The sequence below is a fragment of the Ovis aries genome, chromosome 5 (assembly GCF_016772045.2).
Source record: "Ovis aries strain OAR_USU_Benz2616 breed Rambouillet chromosome 5, ARS-UI_Ramb_v3.0, whole genome shotgun sequence".
NCBI classification, from domain to species: domain Eukaryota; kingdom Metazoa; phylum Chordata; class Mammalia; order Artiodactyla; family Bovidae; genus Ovis; species Ovis aries.
Window position 1 is genome coordinate 7,674,265 of NC_056058.1, and position 22,656 is coordinate 7,696,920.

General features: G+C 50.9%; 1 protein-coding gene across 2 annotated transcripts in view; it reads left to right on the plus strand.

Annotated features, from left to right (window-relative positions):
• Window positions 1–22,656, plus strand: part of BRD4 (bromodomain containing 4) — an 86,897-nt gene that overhangs the window by 44,116 nt on the left and 20,125 nt on the right. For both annotated transcript variants that reach the window (XM_027979120.3, XM_027979121.3), the window contains exons 2-7: window positions 9,043–9,361; window positions 12,876–13,013; window positions 14,304–14,439; window positions 15,953–16,242; window positions 16,886–17,248; window positions 18,528–18,656. In XM_027979120.3, coding sequence (XP_027834921.1) covers window positions 9,077–9,361; window positions 12,876–13,013; window positions 14,304–14,439; window positions 15,953–16,242; window positions 16,886–17,248; window positions 18,528–18,656 — 1,341 coding nt within the window. In that variant the 5' untranslated portion in view covers window positions 9,043–9,076. The remainder of the gene's footprint in view (window positions 1–9,042; window positions 9,362–12,875; window positions 13,014–14,303; window positions 14,440–15,952; window positions 16,243–16,885; window positions 17,249–18,527; window positions 18,657–22,656) is intronic.

Consider the following 22,656-nt stretch of genomic DNA (forward strand, 5'->3'; position numbering starts at 1 on the left):
TCACAGGAGAGTGTGTGAGGCTTCCCAGTTAACCTGCGTTTCTCCTGCCTTCTCTGGCATCTTACTGCCTATGTGCCATGGCACTTTAATTCAGAGGCGAGTGAATGGACGGGAAGGAGTCAAGGTGGGGTCAGTGGGCTTGTGGGCCCTCTGGGAGGCCAGGAGTCAAGGTGGAACTGCAAATACAAAGTGTAACTGTCAGCCTCTCTCCAGAGACAGAGCTGGGACTGAATCTCCAGGAATCAAGTCTTTCTCTTGTCCTCTCTTGGTTACTTTCAGAAGCCTAGACTCAAGCCTCTCCCATGTCTGTCTCACCTCCTAATCTCCAGGAAAGAAAATATTTCTGTTGAAATTTGAAAAACATTACAGTTGTATTGTCTGCTAACCAGTGTCCTTAGATGAATTGGAATGATAGCAAGCAATATCCTTCACAGCAGGAGTAATTAATCATGGGACTGTAAACATAGGAAAAGAATTGGCATTTTGGACTTCCCTGGTGGTTTACTGGTTAAGAATACAGCTGCCACTGTGTAGGGGACAAGGGTTCAGTCACTGGTCCAGGAAGATTCCACATGCTGCCAGGCAGCTAAGCCTGTGTGCCCTAGAGCCTGTGCCCCGCAGTGAGAGAAAGCCACTGCAGTGCAGAGCCTGCACACCAGACCGCGAGCGCAGCCTCCTCTGGCCGCCAGAGCCTGCGAGTAGCAGTGAGGCCCAGTGCAGACAAAAAGAGAGCGAGCTGACAGCTTAACTTTCATTAGTCAGCCCAGAGGTTCCCGTCCTTTAGTTCACAGCAGGAGTAGCACATCACTTTTTAAAATCATGATATTAGGCCACAGGAATACCTAACAAGTTTGTTTATTGGATAGTTAGGTACAAACAACAAAGTAAGTACTAATATCCCAACAACAGTTTACAACTGTTTGAAGAAAACATGAATTGAAAAAAATATTATATTCTTGCATTACTGTAGCCAGTTGCTTACGGAATATGTGTGCCTAATGCTATAGCACAACTCCATAAACCTTAGAACTGGAACCTTAAGACATCTGTCACCCACATTTTCTATCCCGTGTTGAATTTTACATGGTACAGCCGTCCCTTGGTATCTGTTGAGGATTCCGTTTTAGGACACACGGACACACAATCACACCCACTGCCAGGCATCCAAATCCAGAGGTGCTCGAGTCTCGTATATTGCAGCAACGTGGATAGACCTAGAGATTATCATGCTGAGAGAAGTGAGTCAGGAAAAAATGAGTAGCATGTGATCGTTGCACATATCATTTCACTTGTATGTGCAGTCCAGAAAAACTGATGCAAGGGAACTTAGTTAAAAACAAATAGAATCATAGACGTAGAGAGCACACTTAGGGTTACCAGTGGGGGGAGGGGGGAGGGTTAAGAGCGGAAGATTGGGAATGACATATGCACTGGTCTATATAAGATAGAGATCTTTTAAGGACCCGCTGTGCAACACGAAGAGCTCCACTCAGTACTCTGTAATGACCTTTACAGGAGAAGAGTCTAAAGCAGAGTCAGGGGCTTCCCTAGTGGTCCGGTGGCTTGGACTCTGCACCGCCATTGCAGGGAGCACAGGTTTGTTCCTTAATCAGGGGACTAGATCCCACATGCCTCAGCTGGGAGTTTGCATGTTGCGACTAAAGATCCCGCATGCTACAGTGAAGATGGAAGATCTGTATCCTGCAACTGAGACCCAACACAGCCAATGAATCAGAATTAAGAAAGAGTTGGTATATGTATAAATGGAACTGATTAACTTTGTTGTACAACAGAAACTAACACAACATTGTAAACCAGCTAGACTCCAATGAAGAAAATTTGATGGCATAGGGTTTGCATATAACCAACTGCATGTCCTCTGTCCTTGCCTATACCTTAAATCATTTCTAGGTTATTTATAGCTAATGTAATGTAAACATTATGAAAGTAACTGTAGAAAGTGTAAATTCTGTGTTGCCAGTGCCTACCAATTCAAATTTTGCTTTTTAAAACTTTCTAGAATATCCCCCCCCCCCTAAATTTTGTTGATCTGCTGTTGGTGGAATCTGCAGATAAGAAGGACCAGCTGTATTTGCTTTTTATGACAGTAACTGCTGAATGCAGGCTGTGGGAGATGGGACATTGTTGAATATGGTAGGGTGTAACATTATCAATTACCTTACACTGATAGTTCCCACTGTGACACTGTGGTGCCTCAGCAGTCAGTCTTTGAACCAGGACACTGACCATCCAAGTTTTCTTCATCTTTTTCTTCTTATTTCTCTAAACTGGGAACATGCTGTAAGATACCTGTTGGGAGTAGATCCAGAATTGGACACCCTGTGGGGTCTTTCAGCCTTCTTTGGGTTGAAAACAATAGGTGAAATCCTCTTCCTGTCCCTTGACCTTCCCCAGTCTCAGCTCAGTACCTGGGGGCTCCTGCCTCTCAGCCACAGGTCAGTGTGGAAACAGGGGACAGCATTTTTGAATCTTCCAGCTGTAAAACTTTGGTTGAATTAGTTGAAGGTGATTTATACTTTGTCATGAGAATTTAATTAATAAATCCCTCCATATCTGCAGATTTATAAGTTTGACTTTTCAGCCGCCTCTCTCTAAAGAGAGCTCTGGTGCTGAGAGCTATTCATTTCCTGTAGGACTCAGGAGCAGACAGAGAGCCACCCTGTGTTCACACTCATGATTTACCCTGTCCCTGCGCATCCCATCTTCTGCATCTGTAAACAGCATGCTGCTGTGTGTAGGTATAGTTGAGGATGAAACTATATTCCAGGCAGCAATGAGATTCTTTATGGTCTTTACCTCGCGGTGTCCCTAGAATCAGACCTCAGTGCCTCTTCCACCCGCCTTGCTCCTTTCGCTGTCTTCCCTGCCCTGCAGTCAGGGACTTAGGGAGGACACGAGGCCAGCGTGGCCACATGCTCCTGTGTGTCCTCCTCTTGGCTCTGCATGTGCCCTGGTGTCTCTCCTGCCTCCAGGCCTGTGCCTGTGTTACTGCGTCAGTGGCGCCTTCCCCAGGCCATCACAAGCCTTGTCTCTCTGTACCTTCCCCACCACAGGAGTGCCCATGCCCTGTGTCAGTGGTCACAGCAACCCTGCCATTCTTTTTCACAGTGCCTGCCCAAGTGTTGCTTAATCACTCAGTGGACGTCATGTGGACTGCAGAGTCCCCAAGCATGGCTTGCAGCTCAGATGGGATGCATTCTCACATGATTCCATGTGAGAATGCAAGCTGGTTTCCTTTTCCAGAGTTTTGAAATTGATGTAGAAGCCCTAGAGTGACCATTGTGTGTGGTCAGTGTAGGGTGACTTCAGTACTTGAGTCATTCAGTAAACACCTGCTGTGTGCTAGGACAAGAGTGAAGTAAAGATGGCCCTAGGGCTCCCAGCTGCATGTATGGGGGAGGCTGACCATCAGAACTGAGACAGATCAGGGAAGCACCAGACACAGCAAATGACAGTCGTGAAGGTGACAAGAGAAGGGGCCCGTTGTGGCCACCGTGGTGTCTGGAGTATTGATATCAGGCGCTGGGACAGTGCAGGCTAGGGGTGACTAGTGTGGGACCAGTTTACTTGAGGTGGCAACCCAGTTGGATCTCTATCTTAGAAAAGTCATCCTGGCTCTCACACAGCGCTGCTCACCAGTGCCTCTCTTTCTTGGCCCATAACAGATTGGAGATTCTTGTTGGTTTCCCAGGTGTTCTTGCTGCAGTAGGAATGAATGGCTTCTGAAAGTTTCCTAAGGAGTTTACCCGGTTCTTACAGGCTCGAAAGGATGTTTAGGCTTCTGTCATAGACATACTGGTTTAAAATAGAGATGAAGCAAAGTTAAAGGGTCAGATTTTCTGTAGAAAAAGTATTCATTTTTTTGAGCAGAAAATTTAACTTCCTTGGCCCAAAGGCCCATGGCTTGAAGGTGAAGGAAAATGGTTGTGTCCAGAGCCCACCATCCTTCGGCATTTATTTTGACTCCCTCTTGCCTTGGGGACACTGCTTGAGGATTTTCAGAATACCATCACTTAATGTGCGGCTGTTTCCTCCTGGTGGGATGTGCTTGGCTGCACCCTCTGGTGGCCTGCATTCTTGTAGCTGACAGAGCCCCACTGCCCTAGAGCCAGACTGTCTCCTTCAGGGTGGGGTGGCTCCTGTCCCTTGCCTGCTGGAACTCACCTGGTACAGGCTTGGCTGTGTAATTCGCGAGCTTCTTCCTGGGAGAGATCTAAGAGGAGAAACCAGACTGTGCATCAGCCTTTATCCTCATAGCTTGATTCCTCCCTTCATGATGGGGCCTCAGTTAACGTTAATCCCCTTGCGCTCCTCTGGACACGTTGGTCCTGCTGCATAGAAACCCTCCCCCAGCCAACTCCACGTGTTCTTTTTTTTTTTTTTTTTAATAAATTTATCCTCCAGGTGTTCTTAAATCCCACTGACAAATTCCCTTCTCTGTGTGCTGCCCCTGTCGATGGATATGTCCCGTACTCAGCATATCTTATATCTCTGTGTATCTTGCTTGTGGCCACCAAACTAAAGGCTCCTGGCCAGCTGGTGTGTTGCCTGTGTCATTTGTCCTTCTGTCTCCCCCGTATTGGCCCCAAACTCCAGTTTCTATTTCTACCCAGTGAATGATTACCTCCATTCACTTACCTGTGGAGGGCTTCGAGGGAACGCTGCATAGTCTCCACCATTTTGGGGATGCCTCTCCATCCTCCCTCCATCTTCCAGCAGTTTCCTGCAAATTTTCCTAGCCTACTGACTTCCCTGGGCTTCCCTAGTAGCCCAGCTAGTAAAGAATCTGCCTGCAATGCAGGAGACCCCCATTTCAGTTCCTGGATTGGGAAGATCTGCTGGAGAATGGATGGGCCGCCCACTATAGTGTTTTTGAGCTTCCCTGGTGGCTCAGCGGGTAGAGAATCCACCTGCAGTGCCAGAGACCTGAGGTTGATCCCTGGGTTGGGAAGATTCCCTGAAGAAGGAACATGTACATACTCCAGTATTCTGGCCTGGAGAACTCCATGGACTGTGTAGTCCATTGGGTTGTGAAGAGTCGGACATGACTGAGCAGCTTTCACTGGCTTCCCCACCTGGAACCTGCAGTAGGTCTCATCTGGCTCCCCTCTGAAGAGGATCACAGGGCAAGACCAGGTTGCCCTTACAACTCCCACTTTATCTTTGTCATGTCCTATCTTGACACTTGTATCCTTTACTGTTCTTTTTGTTTTTAATCAGTTTACTGTTTCGTTTATAGTACCTTTATTTTGAAAAGAAACTAAATCAGGAGTCACAGTAATAAACGGATAATCAGTAACATTAGAAACCATGAGAGCGTGACAGTGGTGTTAAATTTCATCCAGAAAATAGTATTGTTGTCTGCTGACACCTCTTAGTACAACCTTTAACACTGGTACAAACAGGAGCTTTTCTTATCAATGCTGGGGTGAGAATAAAAAGAAATGAAGAGGGGAATAAGTAATTAAACGGCAGCTACCTAAAGGCAGTCTGCATTCGCCTGCTGCCGTCAGGGACGCAGTTGTGTGAACTCGCCTGCCTGAACTTTGCCATGCCTTATTACTCTGCGGGTGGCTGTAAGACCTAGCTTCCGTGAGACTCAGGTCCCACTCTTTTATCAGCTAAACCTGAGAACTAGACAAATTTCTTCTCTCTTCCTTGTCACTCACTTCAGGAGTGAAAGGCATGCTTTTTGTGTGCAAGGTTCCACATGCGGCCAGATGAAGCTTCCAGGGGGCCGCCTCCCTCTGTCACCCCCTTAGGCCGCCCTCCACATCCTGCTTCACCTGAGGTCAGCAGTGACATGCTCTCAGCCAAATTCCTCCCTTCCTCCCGAGTCACACTCAGCGTTGAGTGATTCAGCCTAAGCCCTTGTTCTCTCCGCCTCTGTTCTCTGAGCACTCTTTCAGATGACTCCGCACATTATCCCACCTAGCCGTTGGAGGCTTCCCCTCCCTGAATCTGTATGTGGCCTCTTTCCTCCTTTCACTGGGGTGTGTTTACTCACCTTAAGGCTCCAGGGTCCACCCCATCCTTTGCAGGCTCCCAGCCCACTGTGCTCTAAGTTCCTCCCTCCCGTTAGGAGCACCTCCATCGCCACTGTCACACCACAGCGCATTGCATGACAAGTGTTCAGGAGCACGTGGCCCTTAGCTCTGCCCGTACTTGTGCCAGAAGTCCCTTCGGTGGAGAAAGGAAAGTGCCTTGTATCCTCAGAGTCTGAAGCAGACCTGTCCTGTCACGTCTGCCTTTGGGAGCGAGTGCATCTCAGCAGTCGTGCTCCTGAGAGTGTGTTGTGCTGTTGCAGTGTTCACTGGCCCGCCATCAGATTACGTTGCTTCTGGAAATGCCCCTTCGTGGTCCTCAGCTCCTAGCACACTGCTCTCACGGCTTGGAGGATGCTTTCCACAGGCTGCTGGCCCATCAGTCTCCATCACATTTTTATGCCGGACACCTGTCTGGTTTTAACTCTGGGTGCCCCTTCTCCATCTCCAGCACCATATGTGCAGCAGAGGCACCAGGGATCAGCTTTGCACCTGCAAAACCCCTTTTCCTGTCAGCGTTGTTAGAGCTGGGTTGGTGTTCTCCTTGTAGAGGACTGGAGGTTGCGTAGGAGCTGTCCCTTCCTTCTTGGGTCTTGGCAGTTACCTGGAGGGCATAAACCTTAAAGTCTTACTAGCATATTGGGAGCAGCTGGACATCATTGAATAGATGCGTGACCACCTCCAGACACCTAACTGGCACTGCTGTACCACACCCATCCTCTAGCATGGACAGTATTGACCTTTCCCTTGAGTTAAATGATTAATCACTTATTCGGAGTGGTGGGCTTCTTTGTTTGTTTGTTTTGAGTGGTTGGTATCCCGTCTCAGAGTAGGCAAATGGCACTCTTCCCTGGTGGCTCAGAGGTTAAAGCATCTGCCTGCAGTGCAGGAGACCTGGGTTTGATCCCTGGATCGGGAAGATCCCCCGGAGAAGGAAATGGCAACCCACTCCACTGTTCTTGCCTGGAGAATCCCAGGGACAGAGGAGCCTGGTGGGCTACAGTCCATGGGGTCTCAAAGAGTCGGACATGACTGAGCGACTTCACTTTCACTCTTAAGTTTTGTATCTATATGGTGAAAGGGGGTAGAGAACAATCCTTCCTCTTAAACAAGGATTCGGATCCCTAGGATCCACAGTCTGCCCATGCGATGGCCATGGGCTCCCCACGTGGGTTCCTGCCCCCGCATCAGCCTTTTCTTTGGAGCAGTGCTCTCTTCTTGGGTTCTCTAGCCATTTGATAGCTAGGCCTGTAGTCAGCCAGAGGACCCTGGAAGGAAAGCGGTCTCCCTGGCCATGTCGGCTTTGTCAGGCCTCCAACCAAGAGGTTCAGCTCTCCACCCCCTCCCCCCGTGACGGACTTCACTACTACAAGTGAGTTCTCACCTTGTGCAGTTAAAATTCGGCGATTATGCTGAAGCTAAAGCTGCAGTACTTTGGCCACCTGATGTGAAAAGCGGACTCATTGGAAAATACCTTCATGCTGGGAAAGAGTGAAGGCAAAATGAGAAGGGGACAGCAGAGGATGAGATGGTTAGATGGCATCACTGACGCAGTGAACTTGAATTTGAGCAAATTCGGGAGATACTGGAGGACAGAGGAGCCTGGCTTGCTGTAGTCCGTGGGGTCACAAAGAGACATGGCTTAGCGACAGAACAACAACAGTAACATTTTGCCAGAAATGCATTCATGGAAATCATTGTGAAAACCTTGTTTTAAGTTACACTTGGACTGAACCAGAATGCCTAGTATGCGCTGAGCGTCTTCCAGAAAGAAAGCTGGGACAGAGCCAGCCAGTATGCCCCATTTCTTCTTGTCCCCTCTGCCTGCCAGAGTCCTGTGGTCCCTCTTTCCCTAAGCCCTTGCCTGACTTCCTCAGCTCTGGAGGTTTTCTTACCCGCACTGAACTCCTGGGTTTATTACTGGAGTTGCTCATTACATGCAAGGAGCTCCTGCATCACTTTCTGATGTCCTTCTTGCTAGTAGTAAAGTGTCAGAAAAGTACTACACAAGAGTGCAAATGATCAGTACGCTCTTAAGCAGACGTTTCTTCTCATTAAAAGAGTGAAGAGTAAGGGGTGGGTTAGTGTGTTTTCTGAGGGGCAGTTCGACATTAAAAACATGAACCCACTGCCCTGTGGTTGTCCTGTAGAATAACTGGACGGGCGCACAAAACCGCCCTTGCAAGAATGTCCATGGTATGGCTTGGAGCGGGGGTTGCTGGGGGCAGTGCATGGACAGAGTGCTAATAAGGCACTGATTGGGGTGGAGGGAGGTCACATGGGCTGTCCCCCACCCCAAGCCCCCAGAGAATCACAGGAAGTGCCCCTCTATCCCTTTATAAAGAAACTTTGACAAGCTGGTTAATAAAACCAGTGGGTCAAGTACGGATTCATTTTTATGTTATCAGCAGTTACCGTGTGGTATCTCTTTAATCTCCAAGCCTACATTATTTAAGTTACCAAGAAAATACTTTTCGTAAGTGTGAGCACTCAGTAGTGGACTGTGTGGGCTAAAAAAGGAACAGGCAGCCTGGCCTTCCTGCTTGGCCCCCACTCACCAAGTGGAATTACTGACTTGGCTAGATGTTTCATGAGCCACAAAGACAAACAAGAATGTTAATGAAGAGATAATTTGAGGCTTGCAAATCATCCTCTCTCACAGTGTCCACTAAAAACTCAGAGGTTAAAACCTGGTTTGTTGTTTATTGTATCCACCTTCCCCTGAACTCCTTAGCTCCCACAGCCCCTTTCAGCCCCTGGCTGACTCTAGACTCCATGGCCTCGCCCTCAAAGTTGATTCCTGGTCTCTGTTCCCTACTGGATGATGAATCTTTGAGGGGAGCAGACCTTTTAGTCAGTGCCTGGAGTGTCTTCATCAGAGGCGCTCAGCCTTTGGAGGCCACAGCCCTGGGGGCTGTCTCATAGTGAATGGCTCTGCTCTGCTGGCTCATATCTGACAGTGGCTTTTCCTTTGTAGATTGGCCGGTGAAGAATGTGATGGGATCAGTAGCATGTCTGCGGAGAGCGGCCCTGGGACGAGATTGAGAAATCTGCCAGTAATGGGGGATGGACTAGAAACTACCCAGATGTCTACAACGCAGGCCCAGGCCCAACCCCAGCAAGCCAACACAGCCAGCACCAACCCTCCTCCCCCGGAGACTTCCAACCCCAACAAGCCCAAGAGGCAGACCAACCAACTGCAATATCTGCTCAAAGTGGTGCTCAAGACACTATGGAAACACCAGTTTGCGTGGCCTTTCCAGCAGCCTGTGGATGCCGTCAAGCTAAACCTCCCTGTGAGTAACCTGGGCAGGGTCCTGGGCTGCCGTCCTCCAGGTCTCCTCCTGTGTTGGCTCCTTTGAGGATGGATTGATGGGAGGGTGGAGTCAAACTCCAGTATCCTTGAGTGAGTGGTTTCAGCAGTCCTGATGAATGGAATTGGGGGAAGAGAAGAGAGGTGCTGACTGGATTAAACAGTAACTGGTCTCTTTGATACTACGATTCTGGGACATATTGTGTGACGAGATTGAAATAGAAGTGGAGGGTTGCTTGCAGCTTGCCCTTGCTTCGGGGGACCTAAAGTGGGGTCATTTGGTGGTCCAGGCCCTCCCTCCTCAGACTTGGTCGGCCAGACCGACCCAGTAGGTTCAGCAGACGTGGTTGGTCAGATTCTGAGAAGAATTGGCTTGCTGCAGTACCTATTCTGGTAGTGGCATCCTCGTTGTCACCCGGAGCACGGGCAGGGAAAGGTGGTGGGATGGAGCCAGGCGCACGGGGGTGGCCTGGATTGGAGGGGGTGTGTTGTGGCCATGCTGCGCCTGCGGTTGTCCTTTTGTACCCCTGTTCCTCTCCTTTTTGCTTTGTGAGCTTTCTGTTTGCCCACATTCCTAGCAAATGGCTCTGGAAACTTAACTTCTGCCTTTAACTGAACCTTGGGGAGGAAACAGGATAAACGTGTTAATTTTTCCTTTCTTCAAAGCATCAAGGACTAATTGTCTTTAAATTGTCTACTGTTGTTTGCCAAATCCCACACACACCTGGACAAGGGCGTTGGAATTAGATGACTGTTGCAGCTGACCCAGACGTGAGACTGCGAGTCAGGGCTACCTTGGTGCAGGACCCCAGCCTCTGCTGGGCACCTGGTCTCTAGGAGGAGGGACCTATCAGTGTGACCTTCCTTGCTTGACCGTCGCTGTGTCTCTGACAGCTGTCCAGTACTGTCTGTCCATTGAATACCCATCGCGTGCACCCAGGAGGAGAGTCAGGTGGGGGCGCTGCAGGCTCAGGTCGTGAACTGGCGGAGGAAAGCCAGTGGGAACAAAAGAAGGGTCCTCATGGAATCTGGGCTCCAAAGGTCGCTCTCCTCACTGACCACACCAGGAGGAGAGGCAGTGAGCCCATCACTGGAAGGAGGTTCTTGGGAGAGCTTGCAGTACCAGCTTCTAGCTAGACTAAGGGCTGGGCTGTGCAGGACCCACAGGTGAGGTGACCTTTCTACAGCACATGCAGAGAATGGGGAGAGGAGGCACTGCGGTTGGAATCCAAGGGGGCCCACAGCTTTTATAGCACTGGAGGGAGCAGGAGGCTAGGAGGGTCACCAACAGAGAGCAGCCCCTCAGGTGTCCACATCAGAGACTACAGGAAGGTCAGAGAGCTGAGGATTCCACCCTGACCCTCTTGTTGGCCTTTAGGAGGGCATTGGTGACCTTAGGAAGATGTGGCGCAGAAGTAGAAACCAGATTTGCAGCGGTGTGGATAAGAAGGTGAGGATGTGAAGCCACCGGTTCAAGAAGTTTGGCTTTGAAGGGAAAGTGTGGCAGGGCCAGGTGGAGGAGGGAGGGGTTGGTTTGTTCAGGTGAATGCGGAGGGAGCAGAGGCACGGAGAGCTAAAAGGGTGAAGACTGAGCAGAAAGGGGGTCGGGGGACCGGAGATCCTGAGAAGGCGGCCTGCCAGCCAGTGGGACAGACAAGGGTGTACGTGGGCTGGCAGGCTCAGGGGTTTGGGAGTTTGAGGTCATTCTCTGAAGTGGAGGCCAGGCTCCCCTGGGGTCCCAGTGTGACTTGGTGTCACCCTCAGCAGCTCCAATGGAGGAAGAAGAGGCTGGGGGGTGGCGACACTGATCTGGAGTCTTCGCAGAGGTGGCCAAGCTAGGGGCTAACCCAGAGGGCTGGGGCAGGGCTCTTTGGCTAGGAACAGTGTCATACTGAAGCCCAGTTTCCAGGGATGGCCCCGCGCCAGGAAATGGAAATAGGGCCATCTCAGGGAAGAGTTTATTCTTTCTCTATTTTCTGATCCCTTCCAGATCTTTACCTGTGTCTCGGCCTCTGGTCCCTGTAGGCGTTATTGGAATGCCTGCTTCTGTCATTCTGTACACGTGTGCAGATGAGTTGTCTTGCCCTTTAAGCCCCTGCCTCCCTTTCAGTCCCCCCGGCCCTCACCCTCACCCGTCACTGTCTCACCACCTCCTCCCTGCTCTGTCCTCAGCTACTGTCTTGTTGGGCCTCATACCACTTTCGACACCTCATGGCCAATTCAAGCACCTGATACCAGTCTGAGGTGGTGACCCCATGATCTTTGGCCATGGAATAAAATCTGAGTTTCCCCCAGGGCAGATATATTTGGACTTGGTTCTCTTGGGAAAGGTGGTCAGAGCAAATAGTGTAGAAAGTCTGGTTCAGTGTCCTCTTGAGGCCTGTTCGCCAGGGTATGTATGCTTGTGCCTGCAGCCCCGTTTGGGTCAGGGGTGTGAGCTGTGCCAGCTCTCAGGTGTATGCCAGCGACTTCTGTTCCTTTCTTGTGGGTGTTAGAGCAACTCAGAACCTCACACCCTTGGCTCACTTTTTCAGCACTGCCCGCCTCTGTTTCTGGGCAGGACCTCAGTGCTTGCCAAAGCATGGACTTGCCCCGCTGCCATCAGGCTGCCCCGGGAGGTGACGCGATTCTGGTACTTCACCTGGGCCTGACTGTGGGAGCCTCAGAGAGAGTGGCCCTCAGCGGGGCCGGTGAGCTGCGTGCCAGGTGCACCTTCTCGCCTGCCCCTCTGTGGTCCTTCCTCCTGGAAACCCAGGCCCTGTCTGATCATAAGCATTTGCTTTTAAGATAGGTTTAGATTTGGGGAAAGGTATGATGGTAGAAGAGAGTTTGATTGAGAGGGCTTTCGCCACATCTATACCTGCTGTCTGGCGTCTTCTGTTCAGCGCTTGTAGAATGAGATCCAGAGGTTTGAGGAGTGGGTCTGCTGGAATTTTGAATTTTTTGTGTGTTTTTTTTTAAACTAAGAATAGTGAGGACTCTCCGTTTGATTCCTCATCTGGCACTTAACCTGGTTAGTTGTTGAGCTGTATCCAGACACTACTGGATCCTTAGTGATAGACTGTAGACGATATGTAGGTAAAAGGAATGGACGTGAGATGAACTGAAGATAGAGGCTTTTGCTCCATGGTGCTTCAGTGTGACAGGAAGCAAGGGGTCCAGTTGTTGAGGCTTGAATATATTTTACAGATGTGGATAAGTTCACATGGTGGAGAGAAAGCAGAAATTCCCGTGGGTTAATTTACCAGATAAGAACCACTTTTTTAAAGGTTGAGCGACTTTCCCTGTTACTTATTCTAAATTGCCACTCAGCTTTTAGCAACTCTTCTGTGAACCACTTTATCTTGGAGTCCACCCATGAGATGGCTCACTGATGCGGTGGAAGAGCTTAGGTCTGCGTGTCTGTGGCATGAGGTGGGGTGAGATCCGCGCCCCACCCGTGAGTGCTGCCTGGCTGCGGAGGTGACATTGCCCTTTTCGCTCTCTCTGCTCTCCAGGATTACTATAAGATCATTAAAACACCTATGGATATGGGAACAATAAAGAAGCGCTTGGAAAACAACTATTACTGGAATGCTCAGGAATGTATCCAGGACTTCAACACTATGTTTACAAATTGTTACATCTACAACAAGGTGAGATGTGGGGGCTGGTGGAGAGGCAGAAGGTAGTGGAGGTGGTGGGCACGTCTGGAACCCGTGGGCAGGGCTGTGGGTGCAGGTAGAGTGCAGTCTGGCCAGAGGAGACTGCTGGCGGCAGAGGTGAGTGGGACCTTGTGTGTGAACTGGGCGTGTGTCTTTTGAGGCCCGTAGCCTTCTGGCTGTGTTTCTAAGCCATCCTCGTTAGCTGGAAGCATGTGCTTCTGATGCCCTCGGGACTTTGGTTCTTGAGCATGTTTAGTAGAGAAGATGTGAAAAGAACAGTAGTGAATCACTAAAAAGTTTGTTAGGATGGCTCAAATTGTCGGGAAGGAACCTACTAAAATGTAGAGAAAAATGTAAAGAAAGTGAAAGCTGCTCAGTTGTGTCCGACTCTTTGCGACCCCATGGGCTGTACAGTCCATGAAATTGTCCAGGCCAATAATACTGGCGTGGGTAGCCGTTTAGTTCTCCAGGGGATCTTCCCAACCCAGGGATTAAACAAAAGAGGTCTCCTGCATTGCAGGCGGATTCTTTACCAGCTGAGCCACCAGGGAAGCCCAGTTGTAAAGAAAGATGTGCTCAGACAGAAGCCTAAATGTGAGAGAGGGTACAGTGTCGGGACTGCTGCCTCCGCAGCTGTGAGCATGACCATCAGTAACAGCCTGTGGCCGTAGAACCGAGTGTCCCCTTGCAGGGTCTGAATGGAGGCCTAAGGATCACGTCTTAACCCAGTAGCCAAACCATTCATCTTGGCTATGCCATGAAGCCAGATCATTTGTTTAAAGTCTCAGTTCTCATCACTAGGTGTAAGGGAAATATGTGCAGGTAGAGTTTTCCATTTGGAGCTGAGGGAGTTGAGGGATACCCGTAAGGCAGTGAGGAATGGGCATTTCCCCAAGCCTCAGTGAGCTGCTTTGGCAGTACCCTGGGGAACGCTGTTGGAGCTCTGCTCATGCATCCTGTGTAATCCAAGTAATTCTGGTGAAATTGCATCACGTCAAGGGAGGGACCCCTGTCTGTGGTTGGCAGTGCTTGATAGATACTGCAGGCATTAGGATGGTTTCTCAGGCCAGAAGGTAAAAGGCTGGAGAGGCAGCAGACTTGCAGGCCTAGGAAGCCTCCACAGTGCCAGGTAGTATAGCTGTGTTGTGGCCTTTTGCAGTTCAGATTGGAGGACTCTGAATACGATGCTCCACGCCTGGGACCTAGGATGGGGAGCTCTTGTTCTGTCTAGAAAGGTGGGGAGGGCTTTCCAACCCTCACTGTGTGTGTCTCCTCTTTTAGCCTGGAGATGACATAGTCTTAATGGCAGAAGCTCTGGAGAAGCTCTTCTTGCAAAAAATCAACGAACTGCCCACTGAAGAAACTGAGATCGTGATAGTCCAGGCAAAAGGAAGAGGACGTGGGAGGAAAGAAGCAGGTAGGGTGCCTTCAGTGGCCCTAGCACTTTTAGCTTCACATTGAAACAGCAAGAAAATTGGCTTTCTCTCTCCCTAGTTGGGCAGCCTTCTCCGAGTTCATTGGGAGACTAGAGTGGTGGGAAGACGGCTATATTATATGCTACCTGTGTTGTTGCTGTTTTGGAAATGGTGGAGCCAGGTTCATCAGGGGAGCCAGCCCGGAGGGTCATACGACCCTCCACCAGAGTAGAAAACATTGGGCCTTGCCTTTCTCGATGGACTTCAGTTAAAAAGAAAGTGTAACTTTTTTTTTTTTAAGTATTTCAAGATTATTTGAGTTCTTCATCTCACCAATGCCATAGATTGTCTTTTTCGCTTTGGATAAAATTGATCTGATCAAGGGCATTCTTAGTCTTAACTAATCCTAGAGCCTTAAGGTTTGTCACTTGAGTTATCTTAATCCACTTGTGTCAGGGTCATACCTGCTACTGGATAGTCTTCTGAAGTCAAACTCTGTCTGTCTTAGCTCCCACCCCACCCCTGCCTCCCAGCCTGACGTACCATTCTGAAGGCCAGTTGGTAGGGAGTAGCCTGCTTGTGAAATGTTTCTGTCCAGGAAGTTTTCACAGCTGCCTCTTGCATCTTGCCATCTGCAGCACCCAGGTTGCAGAAAGATGATGCTTGCAGGGTGGCCTGTGCTGTGAGTTGTTTGCTTCTCTAAGGAGCAAGCTTTCACCTGAGTTCCTATCTTGCTTGGAAGGGGTATTTTCATGGGAGTGAAGGGGGTTGGCTATCTTCCCTGCATTGCTGAGGGGGAGCCAAGGAGAGCTGGTCTTGAGGGTCACCTCTTAGCTGTGGAACCTGCCCACGGGTGTCCAGTATACTCAGAACCAAGGAGCCCCAGCCTCCCTCCTGGGAGGGATTTGGGCTTCATTCACCTGGGTAGCTGTGGGACCTTGTGTGTTTTGGCTCACCCACACTGCTGCAGGGAGGCAGTGTGAGCCAGTCTTGAAGGGCAGCAGCTGTCCATCCTGCCCCTGTGATTCAGAGGGACGGGGGGCTGCCAGTTTCCAGAAACCTTGGCATGGACTGCCGATCCTGGCCTCCTGCCAGAAATGCTTACTCAGAAGGCAGCGTTTCTGGGAATGAGGACAGCTCTGCCTGAAAGTGCCAAGGAATATTTTTCTGCTATCACTGTCCTGGTGCTAAGTCTCAGCATGAGTTTCCTGTTCCTTTGGCTCAAGCCTTCATGCTCATGAAGGGGTCTTTGTGCCTGAGTAAGGACTTGGAGCCAGGACACCCCAGGAAGTGTGGAATGTGGTGAGCCGCTGCTCTTGGAGCCTCCTAGGACAGGTGGACAGATTTGTCTGAGGGCCAGGGTGTTCGGGCTGTTCCATCTCTTGGACAAATCGTTCTGGTGACTCTGTGTGCCATGCCCATGCCACTGTGCTCACCACCTGTGGCAGTGTCCCCACAAGGTCAGCCAGCATGTAGGCCTGGCATCTAACCACCTGTCCCTTTTATGATCAATAGGGACAGCAAAACCTGGCGTCTCTACGGTACCAAACACAACGCAAGCGTCAACTCCTCCGCAGACCCAGACCCCTCAGCAGAATCCTCCACCTGTGCAGGCCACACCTCACCCCTTCCCTGCCGTCACCCCAGACCTCATCGTCCAGACCCCTGTCATGACAGTGGTACCTGCCCAGCCGCTGCAGACGCCCCCGCCAGTGCCCCCCCAGCCGCTGCCCCCACCTGCACCAGCCCCCCAGCCCGTGCAGAGCCACCCGCCCATCATTGCAGCCACCCCACAGCCTGTGAAGGTGAGTGTCCTGTGTATGTGTGGCCCAGCCTGGTCACTCTGTAGCTTCCGCCCCGTCAGCTAAAAGGACTGCCTTCCCACTCCCCCAGTTGCAGTGAGGCTTATAGGAGACAGTCACTCATCCTTGCCAATGCTTCTGGTTCCCAGGGCACTTGTGGGTATTTCGAGGGGACATCAAGCTGTGTTTAAATCAGCACAGCCCCAAAGCTGCTGACCCAGAGATCCCATAATTGAGTAACGCCTCCCAGGTGGTTGCCACCCCCTTCCCGGTTCTAATTTAGACTGTGTGTTTGCAGACGCTGTCTTAAGTAGCCTCTGAGTGTGCCTTCTGTGGGTGGCCAGTGACAGGGGTGGGCTCTGGGAGAGGTCCCTGGCCTGTAGGAAATTGCTTGCAGAAGTCCCTTTGGCCTCTGGTGAGCAGATCCCACACTCGGTTATGTGCTTTCTCCTGCCACTGGGTCCTGTCCCAGCTGCAGAACAGAGTGGTGGGACAGAGTCTCCCTGTGTTCAGTCCTTCACCTTTGGGCCCTGTTCCCTGTGAGAATTGAGACCCTAGAAAGGACTTGGCTTCAGGAGTGACCCTGAGGGCCTGCTGTGCCAGCTGCTGCCTCTGACCATACCTGTCGCGCCTGTGCTCTTGGCAGACAAAGAAAGGGGTTAAGAGGAAAGCAGATACCACCACCCCTACCACCATCGACCCCATTCATGAGCCGCCCTCACTGCCCCCGGAGCCCAAGACTGCCAAGCTGGGCCCCCGGCGGGAGAGCAGCCGGCCTGTTAAACCCCCGAAGAAGGACGTGCCTGATTCGCAGCAGCACCCGGCGCCAGATAAGAGCAGCAAGGTCTCAGAGCAGCTCAAGTGCTGCAGCGGCATCCTTAAGGAGATGTTCGCCAAGAAGCACGCGGCCTACGCCTGGCCCTTCTACAAGCCCGTGGACGTGGAGGCCCTGGGCTTGCATGACTACTGTGACATCATCAAGCACCCCATGGACATGAGCACAATCAAGGTGAGTGGATGTGTCCCTGACCCCGTAGGACAGGAAAGGCCAGCACCTCTGAGGCTTGTCCAGGAGGAGGGCCCAATCTCAGGAGCTGTCTAAATCTCACCAACCCAAAGCGGCCCAGCGCCCCCTGCTGGGGGTTGTGGAGGGCTGCAGCCCCCAAGATCCTGGGACCCTGCTGGTCATGGACAGCAGAGCTGCCCCTTCGTCCATCTGAGGCTAGCCCTCTGTGGTCTCAAGGCCCAGTGCCCATAGACACCCTCGCGTGGCAGGCGCTCCAGGAGGGTTTGGAGAGTGGTGACTTTGACAGGCCCTTAAGAGGCATATGAGTGCTGGCATTTAAAACATATGTATGTTTATATATATATATATGTTTTAAACATATATATGTTTGTATCTATATTTAAATATATGTTAATATATATTTATATATATGTTTAATATATATATTTTAAACGTGTGTGTGTGTGTTTTCTTTGGCTGTGCTGGGTCTTAGTTGCAGCACATGGGATCTTTAGTTGCAGCATGCAGGAGCCAGTTCCTTGACCAGGGGTTGAACCAGGGCCCCCTACATTGGGAGCTCTGAATCTGAGCCACTAGACCACCAGGGAAGTCCCAAGTGCTGGCATTTTCTTGGCATTTTTGGTTTTGTTTATTTTAATCCTTTGGCATTTTTTCCATGTGGGAGTGGAGTAAACCTGTCCAAACTTGGGCAGAGCAGAGGACATTGCTGTGTTGCTTTTGATTGATGTCCTGTCCGACATCAACAGGACAAGTACAGGCCAGGTCAGAACTAGGCCCAGCACTCTCTTTACAGTTGTAGCTTAAGCTTTGTCTCTATGGATCCTGTGTACTCTTGCCAGGCACAGTGGGTTAGACGCTAGCAGGGCATTTCCTGGCCTTGAGACTTGCTGTTAAAGTATCTCTGTGTCCACCTGATGCTGAGGACTGAGGTAAATAACTTCTCCCCACTGCTACTGCTGCTAAGTCGCTTCAGTTGTGTCCGATTCTGTGCGACCCCATAGACGGCAGGCAGCCCACCAGGCTCTGCCGTCCCTGGGATTCTCCAGGCAAGAACGATGGAGTGGGTTGCCATTTCCTTCTCCAGTGCATGAAAGTGAAAGTGAAGTCGCTCAGTCGTGTGCGACTCTTTGCGACCCCATGGACTGCAGCCCAGAGGTCTGTGTTAAACTCTGAGCCATTGAGAGGTTGACTTGCTCCTGCAGACAGCCCTTCTTGGAGCAGGGGCAGCCGTGACTAACCAGGACCCGTCCTGTCTTTTCAGTCTAAACTGGAGGCCCGTGAGTACCGTGATGCTCAGGAATTTGGTGCCGATGTCCGATTGATGTTCTCTAACTGCTACAAGTACAACCCTCCTGACCATGAGGTGGTGGCCATGGCCCGCAAGCTCCAGGTGAGGCTCCGGGGCAGCTCCGGGCGTGGCACCCCGCAGCAGAGCAGGCTGGGGTCCTGGGCGGGCCAGGCCTCTGGGGGCCTCAGCAGGCTTTACTTGTCTCTTGCTTTGGTATAATGCCATGTTGCTTTGGAAGAGTGGACTGAAGTCAGAATAATACATATATTTTACATTGGGATTATTTCCTTTTTGATTAAGGTAGGGCGGTTGGTTTTGGTCTCGGGCATATTGGGTTTGGGGTGTTCCACTGAAAGCGCCCCCCCCACCCCCACCCCCTGCATCCGATTCCCCTTGGCCGGAAGCGTGCGCATCCTGTGCATGGCCCAGCTCTTCTCCAAAACAGACCTGGCTCAAGTCGGCGAGGGACACTCTGGCCAGGTAGACACTTTGTCCCAGCTGTGAGCTGAAGTAACTGCCCACCTGCGGGCATTCACTAGAGCCTTGAAAGCTGTGATGTTTGCCTTCCTGCTGCAGGGTGGCTGCCTCTAGACGTTCTGTGTGGCCTTGGAGCCCTAATGGGGTGGGATTCTGGCCCCTTCAGGTTGATTCTAGATGGTGTGTGCTGTGGAGTGCACACCTGGGTGGGGGCGAGGGGGCAGATTACAACATAAATATGTGAACTAGCTCCACTTTTCTTTCTTTCTTTCTTTTTTTTTAACAAGGAACAACATATGCCCAAATTTCAGCAGAGACATATCTTTGGAGTAGGAAGATCAGGAGTTAAAAATTATGGAGAATAAAGTCGACATTTAGTACTGTTACCTGTTTTCATTATTATAATTTTTTGAAATCACATGTAATGAAAATTCCCAGCCTCTTCTCCCTGAGACCCCAGGTTGCACTTCTGCTTTCAGGGTCAGAGCAGGCTAGACCACCCGTTGTCACACGATCCACGTCACACATCCCGCGACAGGCTCTCTCCTGGGGTCTGGGTGGGACTTCCTCGCCCCAGGCTTTCTCTGTCAGCTGTGGAGAGCTTCAGGAAGCGAGGACTTGCACAGGGCCTCTGGTGACCTTGGGTCGGTGTCTGTCGGAGGCCGCTCTGGCTCTGCTGCCCACCTGCCTCCCAGCTCTGCTGGCTTCACACCCTGTCCCAGGCTCACCAGCATGTTATCTCCTGTGTCATCGTCTTGGAGCCAAGATGTTCTTTCACTTGGGCCTGTCTGGGTCAGCCTTTGGTGTCCTGAAACTCTAGGTATTTAAAAAGAAAAGAAAACCTTACTAGGATGAACCTGGTTATTAATTAAACATGCACTCAGACTTGAAGGTTCTTATTTCTGGTGACTGTTTATTATTTTATTTCATTTGAGGTTTTTTTGTTTTTGGAAGGGGCACTCTCTTCAGTTTGGTGCTATGTCATCTGCTTTCTTCACAAAGTTGCCTTTTCTGCTATTTAGTTTTGCATTTGCCATCCTAGCTGCTCAGGCTTCATACCTGTGCTGCAGTTCTGAGACATCACCACCAGGTGGCAGTGGTGCCCTCAGAGACACACACACACACACACACACAGACACACACACACACAGACACACACACACGGCATTTTTTTTGTTCTGGGAGTGCCATGAGCACACCCAAACATGGGATTTACTCATAGCACGGACACCGAGGTGTTTGCCACACGGCAGCTCTGTGCTAAATGTTGGTTCCAGATACAACGCTGGAATGGGACAAGGTCCTTACCCTTGAGGAGGGTCCACTTAGGAGGGGGGCAGAGGGCAGTGCCCAGTGTGCCACTCAGCACAGGGCTGCCTCTGCCCCCAGCTTGTTTTGCCCCTCATAGGATGGGTCTCCATGCTACTGAAAGTAAAATGCCTGGAAGCGGGTAGGGGTGTCTGCTTCAGCAGAGTTGACGTGGCAGGTCCCGTGTGGGTATTTCTGGAACGCAGTTCCTGTATTTTGTAGCATTTAGAGCTTTGTTTTTCTTCTTTCAAAGTTTTCCAGGATCAGCATGGTTTAGGTGGCTAGATTGCCTACTGGGGAAGAGGAGCAAAAATATTCTGGCCCTTGTTTGTGTCACTAAGAAGAGTTGAGACCTGCTGTGCCCAGGGGCTGGGGTTTACCCAGGAAGTTTTATGGGAAAGGATCCACTTTATATTTTTTCATCCAGCTTCCAAATGCTGGATCTTTAGAAAGCCCACATCCCACCTCCTGGCAGCTGTGGTCACAACGATAGCTAGGAACCCTTGGGTTCAGGGTGTCCTTGAGAACCTGCAGGTGACTTGAGCTGAGGGTTGCTAGCCTAGCTACTGGGCCCAGAGCTGCTGCTGGTACTGTCCATTGCTTTCTGTTCTGCTGTGAAGGGAGGCGTAATTTAGGAAGTTTTGTGCTTATGTGCATTACCAGAGTTTTATTTTGGCAGAAAGTGCAAATTCATGGTGGTACACAATTGTGTCACAGCAAGGGAAAACGGTAAACTGAGGAAGGAACATACATATGCAGGGCCCCGATGGGCCTCCAGTGTATGTCTGGTTGTGTGTGTATCTGAGTGTCCCCTCATGGCTGCGTCTCCAGCACCTGGGGCCAAGTGGGCCTCCATGGCCTGAATTCTACTTCCCGCTTGCGTGCCCCCAGCCCCTGAGCCTGCTATGCCCAGGTATGGCTAAGCCTGAAAGCAGTATCCAGGCGGGGCAAAGACAGGCTGACTGGACAGCACCTCCCTTTTGGTCTCCAACTGTGCTCAGCTGAAGGCTGGTTTGTCTGAGAGTCTTCAGACACCACCGCCTCCCAGCACCTGAGCATCTCTGTCACTAAAGAGGGTGGGGAGCTTCCTCCATGAGTCTGATACAGCCCAGAGTAGATGGCCCTGGTCAACACTATAGTGAGAGGAGGTAATTTGCTCCCTGAAGCCAGGGTTCTCTCTGATGTTGAGAATTGCGATTGTGGCCCAGGTCCTTGGAGGGGTGGAGGTCATGTCATGCTAGGCAGAGTAGGTGGGTTCACCTCAAGACACTACCGTCCTAGCACAGAAGGCCTGAGCCCTGCTTCCCTGGTGTGTGCTGCTGATCACTGCTCCTTCCTGTCACTCCCCCCTCCTGAGACACTTGCCCTGGCTGCGGCTCACTGGATTTTACTGTCTCTTGCCTGACCCCACGCCACTTCGATCTTCTCTCATTTGTACCATCCTGTGTGTCTGCAGCCTTTGTTACTTTCTTCTCATTCTTAGGTCTCAGGTCCCCCCACAAGCTCTTTGCCAACTCTTGCTGTTTCTGCCTTAGCACTTAGGACACATTATAACAATCTGTATTTGCCCCCTTGAGGACAAGGAGCACATCATCAGTCTTGTTGACCACAGAGCAGGTGCATGTTTGTCTCGGTCACTTGGGAAGGTTTTCTGCAGCAGCCCTTAGCTCACTGGTGCACAGGCTCAAGTGTGTTCCCGGGGTGTCCCCACTAGGGCTGGAACAGACGAGGGGCTGAGGGATCGTTCAGCTGGGCACAGCCCAGGAGGCTGGCGGCCCATTTGGCCTTCTGTCACATGCTCCTTGCTGTTTGGTTTTGGGGCCTTGGTAGGTCAAGGGCCAGAAGCAGCCAGGGAGTGTAAGGAGGCTTCATTTCCACAGCAGCCTTAGCCTGTGGGGGCAAGAACAGGGGTGCCCTTGTGGTAAGGTAGAGCTGTCTGGCAGCTGGTATGGGGGGCTGGTTCACAAACTGGTGACACAGGTAGCTTCTGCTTGGTAAAGGATCACCTCCCAGCAGCACCAAGTGCTTGCAACTCTTGGGGTCCAGCTGCCCCACCGCCTTCTTAAACACACTTCTCCAAGTGTGGGCCTGGCTCTTCTAGATGTTTGTGGGGGGCAGTCGTGGGCCTGAGCCTGACCACATTCAGGGCCCTGTGGGCAGAGATGGGCTTGCCCACAGGGTCTTATGCCTGGCAATCTGAACAATGATGATGTCTGGTCATCTCTCCTGTTTTTCTTCTTCATTGCCTTTGGATATGCTCCAGGATTTATTTCTGAATAAATATAGAAAGGTATTGCCCTTCTTAACCTGAAACCCA